The 10,000-nt window shown below is 38.2% G+C and overlaps 1 protein-coding gene across 1 annotated transcript in view; it reads right to left on the bottom strand.

Moving 5' to 3' along the window:
• Positions 1-2,494: 2,494 nt before the first annotated feature.
• Orc2 (origin recognition complex subunit 2) overlaps positions 2,495-10,000 on the bottom strand; it is a 9,979-nt gene continuing 2,473 nt past the window's right edge. The window contains exons 5-11 of the mRNA XM_027362455.2: positions 8,925-9,190; positions 8,251-8,462; positions 5,710-5,842; positions 4,078-4,321; positions 3,803-3,953; positions 3,422-3,504; positions 2,495-3,274 (exon numbers count right to left, since the gene is read on the bottom strand). Coding sequence (XP_027218256.1) covers positions 3,066-3,274; positions 3,422-3,504; positions 3,803-3,953; positions 4,078-4,321; positions 5,710-5,842; positions 8,251-8,462; positions 8,925-9,190 — 1,298 coding nt within the window. The 3' untranslated portion in view covers positions 2,495-3,065. The remainder of the gene's footprint in view (positions 3,275-3,421; positions 3,505-3,802; positions 3,954-4,077; positions 4,322-5,709; positions 5,843-8,250; positions 8,463-8,924; positions 9,191-10,000) is intronic.

Below are 10,000 nucleotides of genomic sequence, written 5' to 3' on the forward strand. Positions count from 1 at the left end.
TCCTCGACCTCCTTCTTGCCCATCTCGACAAGCGTGAATCCTCCGTCACCAGCATCTTCATAGATTTCAGCTTTCGACCTTGTGGACCACACCAAGGTCATCTCAAAAGCAGCTGCTTCCACGGGCATCCTGCCACATACGTGCAGGATCCCAAATGGGACATGTAATAGACCCCCTGTGCTTCCTCGTCATCATTAACGAGGCGCTTCTGGAAACTGAGCATCGTTAGAAATGCGCGGATGACTCGACCATCACCGCTGCCATTGACAGTTCTTGCACTGACCACTTCCCCCTCCAACGCATCCAATGTTACCGCCAACTGCCAGAAGTAGGTCGTGATGCTGTTCGACTTTTCCATCAACCTCGACCCCTCGCCCATCCCGACTCTGGACAACCACCCTCACGACGTAGTCTACTCCACCAAGCTGCTCGTCACCATCGACGGATTGCCCTCATGGACAGCGTGAGGTCTGCCTCGTGCAGGCTTCACATGTCGCGTTGCCTTAACTCCCTTCCTGTCCAAATTAACTCACGCCTCCCCCGCCTGCTCCCCCCCCCCTCTCACCGCCACCCAGCAGCTACAACTCGAAAGGGTGCAAAAAGGGCAGCTAAGATCATTCTCGGTCCTGTCTATAACGGATACAGCAGCGCCCTAATTACCCGAGGCCTTACCTCCCTCACTAGTCACTGCGACAGTTTGATCTGAAGCTGCTGTACCATCCACGTCATTACGACCTACTGCCGCCTCACCGGGCCCTGCACGCCGCCAGCAAATACACGCACACAAATTTGCTTAAACTATCACACTTTCTCCATTTCTTCCTTGTAAATTCACACCTATGTTCATAAATGTTGTTATTAGTTTTATATTACATGTAATATGCTATCATTACTATTTTAATAATTTCTATGATGGCTACTATCATCTTCATCATCATTATTTTGACCATACCACCGTTATCATCATCAATATCGTTATTATCAGCACAAAGATATCTTTGAGCATTGAACTGAATTCCCCAACAAATACAATCCGTAACATATAATTTCCAAAATATTTAATCATGAGCCTTATATTACCTTACCATTGGTCCTATTAATCTAAAAATCATGAATCTTATATAAAACAAAAATAATGCATAGGATGGTTAGTTCCCATCAGTTTTCACAAGATAATCATATATGTAGATCCTAACTGGCTGTCATCTGAATATTGCTAAGTTTTAGCTATTACTCTACATAATCAATGTTTCTTTTTTGTTCAGTTGAAAGTATGAAGATTGTTACATTTTACTTCCTGTAGATGGTCTGATCGTAAATGACTCAGAGGCATGAAAAACATGATGTGTGTTTTACTTCTCTTTTCTCAAAGAAGCTTAGTAAATATCTAACTTCTACTACGAGATTTCCCCCCCAAAGACAGCACTACTGTCTACATGCTCTCTGGACAAAGACTGGATCATGTTGCAAATTGCAGTCATTAAGGTAACACTCATATGGAGTCACCATTCTAAGGTACAAACAAATCCATGAATTATATAATTTAGATTCAGAAAAAATACTTATAGATAACATTTTAATGTTTTGCTCTCAAAATCCTTTGATAAATTGCCCATTAATACTGCAATACCAAAGATGTTCCTTTCCTCTTTTGATTCTTCTATATATAGTATTCTACATATGTGTATTATGTACACTTTTTATTCAAGTGTAATATTATATACTCTTCATTTTTCAGTACTTTTAATTTCACCAATTTTCTTCTCATAACACGTTGCCACCAGTTCAGTGATTATATTTTAAATATTAACTGCTAAAAGAAGGCCATTTTATGTTTGTTTGTACTCTGACCAAGTATTGTGGAGGCCACACTACCATAACTTGGCTGTAAATCAGATAACAGATGAATTATTTTCTTTTCTTTTTTGTATTTAAGGTCAGTGATTTCTCTCTTTTCCTTGCTTTTTGTTAATTTTTCATAGAGTTTATTTTCTCTAAGTTCATTTTATATTTGATAATAATAATATCTTGAGGATATTTTCACATTCTTCGTAGTGCAGAGCTAATCAGAAAACTGCATGTAAAATTTTCCCACTACTAAAAGAGAAAAGGACCTTTACATAAAGAAGGGATGCTCACTTTCATTTCCATTTGGCAACAGTGTGAAGAGCCCTAGAACTTATCAATAATTGAGTCACTATGTAGGAAATAGAAATACATTGTCTCTTCTAATGTATCATGTAGCTGGAAATAACTTAGCAAATTACAAGGTATTAATGTGAATGAGAATGCTTCATGTAGCGTCCAACCCAATGGGAGTCCTGTATTATCATGGTTTTAATAAGGATAATGGAGATGTGATGATTTGAAGCACATTTCTGTCTAACTCAACATGCTTTTAAAAGTATGTGCACATTGTACTTTCCATTGTTCCCATCATATTTCAAATTTCATTTTATCAAGATACAATGTATTAGGTATTATTCAGAACATATTTCTTTAGAAATTTTATTCTGATAAAAATAAAGCTTAATTCACCTAAAAATATTTCATCACAATATGAAAAATAACAAAATATTGCTTCTGAACATTCTAGTTGTGCCCTGTATCATAAAAATATGAGAAAAAAGTTTACATAATAGACAAGAGAGCTGAAAAAAATCACATTTCAACAGTATTTTGTTTTAAAAATATAAATATTGAAAGTTTTGGACACTTCAGATTTTGGTACAATTTTTCAATAAAAATAAAGGAAAGCTATGAGATTTCAGCTAAAGAAAATAACAACTAATATTTAGATCTCTCAGACAGTATAAAAATGATACACATTAAATGACTGACACACTGAACTTAAAAAGAGTAAGAAAAAAATAAGTTAAATAACAATCACAAAAACCTGACTGGGAAACAATCAAAATTAGTCTTTCAATGAACACCAAAGAAAACAACAGGTTTGAGTAACATTAAAATTATACTTAGACGATAACATGTTTTGAGACATTTAATCTGGAAGAAAATATCTTAAGACTAAAAACATTTATCACAATTAATTTGTACTTGTTTCATCACAGACCATCAGCTTCTTGCTGATTAACAAATTCTTGCAGAGTTGCAGGATCTAAAGGAATCAGAAGGTTTTCCACACCATCTAAACCTTTCTTAGACTTAATGAGTTTGTGGTCTCTGAATTCTGTTAGCTGAGCACGGAGGGTGAGATCAGAGTTAACCAAGAAAGCTTCCCTACATCGCTGGTACATATCATTGAAGGACAATCCTGAAAGACAAAGTATGATGTATCTTTACATTATCAAAACTGCAGATGTGCTTAATATTGTCATAGCAAATAATTTCCTGATTGATTGGATTAGGGAACAGATATAAAACCAATTTCAACAACAAAAACAACAAAAGCAATACACACCTCCATAATTGGAATTATCTTTTTGCTGAAGCTGATGTCTAGCCAGGAGCAGGAAAATACCTTTGGCATTTGGAGTTAATGACCTGAAAAACACATTACGTTATAACACTAAAATTTATTGCTCCATCAGCTTAAAAGCAAACTGTCTGATTGAGAAGCACAGCAATTTATTGTGTTAATTTGTGTTAAAGCATAAGGTGATCATTAGCAATGAACACATAATATAAAAGGAGAAGAAAAGAAAGGCAAAGAATACAGGGAGAGGTCTGTAGTAGACCACAGCCTCAAAAGCTCAATTTGAATTCAAGTCTTCATATGAATTTGCTATCTAGAGTACTCTGAATCTAAAATTCAATATAAATCCATATCTTATCAACATACTTGAATACGTGAATTAGCGAAGACAAAGCAAGGGCTCCAGACTGTTGCACAAGGAGAGAGTTTTCATACGAGGTCTCTTCTGAATAGGGTCCAAGTGTTGTTCCATCACACCAGAGGGCATTGTAACAACTCATTTTGCTCCCATCAAAAACTGCAGGTGAAACCACATAACAATGATGATGATAACATTAAAAATAGCAATAATGATTATAATAATAATAACACAATATACAGTCAAATATGTATGAATGAGAACATAAGCACACAGGTCTTACCAAGAGGTGCATTAATGTGATCGATAGAGGCCAGGAGGTGGATTTTTGGTGCAGTCGCTAACTGAGACATCGCAGCCTGGGTCTTCTCACCACGCAACATTGGCCCATCAAGGTTATGGATGATTATGAAAAGGGGGTCTGCATCTGCCTTAGCATAGTAGTTCTGGATGAATCCAATCTGCTCCTGAGCACTGTGGAAGCTGCCTGTGTGTTCCATGATGTCCTCTGTTATGTTATTGAGTATCTGTAATAAAGGGTAGGTTTGTATAAAAAGTTTTTTTTATAGCATTGGTAAAAGACAAACACCAAGATAAAAAAAGAAAAGAACAAGAGAAAAAGATTGAGAGAGAGAGAGAGAGAGAGAGAGAGAGAGAGAGAGAGAGAGAGAGAGAGAGAGAGAGAGAGAGAGAGAGAGAGAGAGAGAGAGAGAGAGAGAGAGAGAAAGAGAGAGAGAGAGAGAGAGAAAGTATGAGAGAGAGAGAATGAGAGAGAGAGAAAGAGTATGAGAGAGAGAGAATGAAAGAGAGAGAAAGAGTATGAGAGAGAGAGAATGAGAGAGAGAGAATGAGAGAGAGAGAATGAGAGAGAGAGAATGAGAGAGAGAGAATGAGAGAGAGAGAATGAGAGGGAGAGAATGAGAGAGAGAGAATGAGAGAGAGAGAATGAGAGAGAGAGAATGAGAGAGAGAGAATGAGAGAGAGAGAATGAGAGAGAGAGAATGAGAGAGAGAGAATGAGAGAGAGAGAATGAGAGAGAGAGAATGAGACAGAGACAGAGAGAGAGAGACAGAGAGAGAGAGAGAGACAGAGAGACTGAGAGACAGAGGGGGGAGGAGGGAAGGAGGGAGGGAGGCAGAGGTAGGTAGGGAGGGAGGCAGGGAGGGAGGAGGGAGGGAGGGAGGCAGGGAGGGAGAGAGGGAGGGAGGGAGGCAGAGGGAGGGAGGGAGGCAGGGAGGCAGAGGAGGGAGGAGAGGGAGGGAGGGAGGGAGGGAGAGAGAGAGAGGGAGAGAGAGAGTGAGAGAGAGGGGAGAGAGAGAGAGAGAGAGAGAGAGAGAGAGAGAGAGAGAGAGAGAGAGAGAGAGAGAGAGAGAGAGAGAGAGAGTGAGAGAGAGAGAGAGAGAGAGAGAGAGAGAGAGAGGGAGAGAGGGAGAGAGGGAGAGGATGAGAGGGAGAGAGGGAGAGAGGGAGAGAGGGAGAGAGGGAGGGAGGAGGGAGGGAGGAGGGAGGGAGAGAGAGAGAGAGAGAGAGAGAAAGAGAGACAGAGAGAGAGAGAGAGAGAGAGAGAGAGAGAGTCAGAGAGAGAGAGAGAGAGAGAGAGTGTGAGTGTGTGTGTGTGTGTGTGTGTGTGTGTGTGTGTGTGTGTGTGTGTGTGTGTGTGTGTGTGTGTGTGTGTGTGTGTGTGTAGGGGGAGGGGAATGGGGGAGTGGTAGGAGAGAGGTGTGAGGGGTAGAAGAGATGAAGGAAAGGGGAAGGAGAGAGGAGGAAGATGGGGATAGAGTGGAGAGAGGGGAGAGAGGAAAAAGAAGAAAAAGAGGAAAGAGAGAGATAAATATTAACATTCATTATTAATCCTTCTTTACTAAAAAAAATCACCAAAATACTACATACAATTTCATAGTAGCAATAAACTTACATTTTTAAGAGTAAGGGATGGGAAAAAACCATTCACAACAATATGATCGAAGTCCATTAAGTACTGCTGCTGGAATTGAGAAATAAGCATCTTCTTGCTTCCTAAGCCATACAGGAATATACTGAAACCTTCACTATGGGGAGAGAAAGAAGCATTATATGCAGCTGTTAATAAATCAAGTCTGCAAATAAAAAATATTACCAGAGTCCATTATTGTCAATTCCCAATTTCATCCTATCACTGGCAAAAACAAACTATTGATAATGAAAACAGGACATAAATTTACCCACATATATTGACTATAAATAGTGATGGATACATAAAGATATGCACATGAACATGTTCTTATATTTCTTCCTTTTGCCTCCCTCACTCCCTCTCTCATATTAATTCTGGTTTTAGTTACCATGAAGGGATGGCATTGCGTACATGCCATGCGCCATTGTATGTTTCATTTAATAATTATTTTTACATATAGATAGCTCTACAAGTACTAGGTCACTAATGAGCCAGTTACGAGAAGTACCTGCCTCACCTGTTTAACTTTTTCCTTGATTTTCAATATTTTCTAGTATTTGATACTGCTGTTAGTAATGCCAATAACAATATAGTAATTACAATGTTTATAATAAAATTAACAGTATCAATATTGGTAACATAAGTAAAAAAAGCGTTTTTCCTGCCAACTCAATAAAAGTTGAGGTCACAAGATCTACTAATTGACTCCTTTGATACAAAAGAACTAGCAGAGCCATCTATGTGCAGAGCCATTTAACATAACAACACTAAAGTGAATGCAACATTTTCCTGGTAGAATTGGGTTAACCTGTTGGATCTGGTTGCATCACAGAAATCACTCTGCCAAAAACATGGGCAATGGCTTATATAAGTGGCCAACATCCCAGGTGTGTGGCGCATAGGCCGGGCATGCACAAATATCCATGAGTGGGGAGAAGCCTCTGTGCCTCCCTTATACAAAGTAATTTTGTGTAAACATTTTTAGCTTTATTGCCATTTTCCATAGTCCATATTTGTCTTTTGATTTGCTTTATCCATATGGTAATAGCTTATATTCTTTGCACAGACACCATATCATCTGTCTATGTAATAAATAACTCAGTGCAAGAGGGGGGGGGGAAAAGAAAAGAAAAGAAAAAAAAAAAAAAAAAAGAGGAACATTTGGTTATATATGCCATATATCTCATTTATTCATAACTTTCAATCTTATGTAATACAACCTGCACAACCGGTCACAGCAGCCAGGAATATGGTGAATAGCATGGAAATGAAATCCTCACTGGAGCCAGCGCTCTTCCAGTCACTGCTTACACATGTTACATTCCACTTTTGTTTATTGATGGGAATAATGCTAAAGCCCCCTTCTAATCGCCAAATGAGTCAAATCACACTTCAAGAGGTTTGTGCACTTATGACGAGTCTTTTCCGTCACCCTGGCCTTCACTCATGCCGGCAAGTTTGCATCAACTAGGCTACGGCCAATTTGCCTGATGACGGCATGTTTATGTCACCCACCCCTCGACTCCAGTTTTCCATAACATGACTACTTTGTCATCCAAGTCCAATGGGTTAATAAACAGTCCCCCTACCTCTGATGCCCTTTCAGAATTTATTGACCTAATGTTCTCTACAAATCTTAGATGTTTAGATGTGACTAAATTTAAATTTAAATGTGACTTTGATGTTTAAATGTGACTCCATGTGACTCGAGTGTACATAAACAACCCATCAAGTAAATGGGTAATTTTCCATTCATAAATTCCAAAAGGAAGTGGCACAAAGACAATGAATCTGGTGAGAAAACCTTGTGATTTACATTTACAGACAATATATCATGTGATTTGTTTGAAATAATGTGTTTTACTTTTATAAATCTAATGAAAACTTATGTATATTTTTACATGCATATTTTTTGTTTAAAAAGAATTTGAGATTAAATGTGGTCATCAATGTTTGGCTATTGGGATTGTGCTAAGAGTCCAGTTATACCATTTCCAATTGTTCTTTTTAAAAGGAAACCACTACATATTTCAAGCAATAATACTGGTATTAGACCAAACTTTGTAATGTTTCCAAACTTTTTGACAATTTTAATGGCTGATATTAGTTGCCAGTATTTGCAAAATACCACGTGCATATTTGCAAAATACCAGGTACCAACCACAGACTTCCATGCAAACAAGAGCATTCCATTAAAAAAATACTGGATATTATTAATGTATTACCAGAAAATATTCAGTCCACACCATAGGGGTACATCAGCAGTAAATGTCCACAACTGTACATCATGCCACATTGAGAATGGCCATCCTATCATACACATATGTAATGCCATCATAATCTCATTCTAATCCTAGTTTATTGCCTTTCTACCATTAAGACTGGTTTAATGCTTTTGTAAAAATTCAGACTAGTTGAATTACCTATAACTTTTTGGAGAAATGAAATCTAACAAATGCAGGAGTAACCCCCCCCCCCTAAAAATAAAGATTATTATCTCATAATCAATAGTGCAATACCAACCACAAGTACGTCATCCAACGTGGAAACATCTGCAGATGCTCTTCAAGGAGAGCCTGACGTTCCTGGTGGTGTGAAGAAGAGACGCCCATCAGGAGTGCTTGGAGAGCCTCAGGTGATAGGCGTGGGGTCTCTAGTCGGCTGAGTGTGTGGTCTGAGGTCACTACTTTTGCTGTTTCTCCGTGTGACATGAAATATTCATCTGCTGTAGCTGTCTGAAAATACAGTAAATCCCACAATATAACTTTGTTACCTCATCTCTGATATGATTCTTGATGGTGGCAACTTAAGCATCAATTGAAACACATGTCATTTGGGATATGCAAACATATCTCAAATAATTCAAAATACTTCACTAACTCAATGTCATCTTACTTCTATATAATTTTCTTGCAAAATAAATCTTTCTAACCAACAATCACAAATAAAAGAAAGAAAGAAAGAAAAAAATCTATATATATATACATATAGATAGATAGATGTAATTCTTTTTATCTCTGAAGAATATCTCAATCATTTCACTAAACCATGTGGATGACTTACCAAGGCCATAGTGCTAATGCAAAAGGGAGAAAACAATGAACACATTATTCTCCACTATATATAATGGCTATAACCACTGGTATAAAATTCCAATTCAAATTTCACTGACAGCACATTTGCTAACCAGGACCTACCAGCTCAACATCCTTAATTTTCCCTGCTCTCCTCCCCCTTGATGGGGTCTTTGATGGGGTTCTCCCGGGAGTTCTGGACAGTGCTTGATTTTGTTTCAAGGGTGTTTTCCTGGGCGTTTTGGTTTGTGATTGGACCATATTCTCATTGAGGTCAAAGTTCTCCTTGCCCTCATCTTCTGACTCTTCACTGGAGTAATAGTTGCTGTCACAGTCATTTTCCTCCTCAGATGAAGAGGAGTCCTCCTCACATACTATCTTCTTGATACCTGAAAATAAGTATCATACTTGCAATAAAGAAATTAAAAACTTGGAGAAAAAACATTATAGGGCAAAACTTTGTTGATATGACAAACGATGTACAGTTGCTAAAAATAATATCTTTACTTGGGAGTGGATTAAAATGAAACAATTGCTAGGAGTTGATCTGGAAAAGGTTGGTAGGTTTTTCAAAGCTAGGAACAGATGAAGCTTCATAATGTGAATAGTGTTTTGGAGTTGATATGGTGAAGGCCTCACATGATGGCAATAGTAGCAATGGAGATGTCACAGACCATTCATAGTGTCATAATTGCACCTTACTCTAAAGGATTATCAAGAAGATTAAGTATTTTGAAGCCACCTGCATCACCAAGATACTGGATCCACCAGGATGCACAATGGAGGAAGATCAAGTAAATGTCATTCAAAGCTATTAATCAATTGCAACATGAAACACAAGTAGGAAGGGTGCATCAAAGAGCTTGAATAACATGAGCTAATGAAAACCATTTGATACTCTGTGGCACCCCCCATCACAGTCGACTGAATATAAGAAGGGGGCATGGCTGGAGTTAGTTGCCATGTCCCCTTCCCACCAGTAATTTTCTTCTTAGTTTTTTATTTTCATTCCATTTACTGTGTTCTTACAGGAGGTTCCTACTATTCATGAGATTATTAGGCATAAGTACCTCTTTTACTACATAAACTTTGTATGTGGGGGAGAGGGGGAAGAAATGCCCTATTCATTTGCTAGCAACTGGTGCTCAGCCTCAAATCTCATGCTAGTGTCCACTGGATGACGAAAAGAGTATCATCTC

The sequence above is a fragment of the Penaeus vannamei genome, chromosome 20, assembly GCF_042767895.1.
Source record: "Penaeus vannamei isolate JL-2024 chromosome 20, ASM4276789v1, whole genome shotgun sequence".
Classification (NCBI taxonomy): domain Eukaryota; kingdom Metazoa; phylum Arthropoda; class Malacostraca; order Decapoda; family Penaeidae; genus Penaeus; species Penaeus vannamei.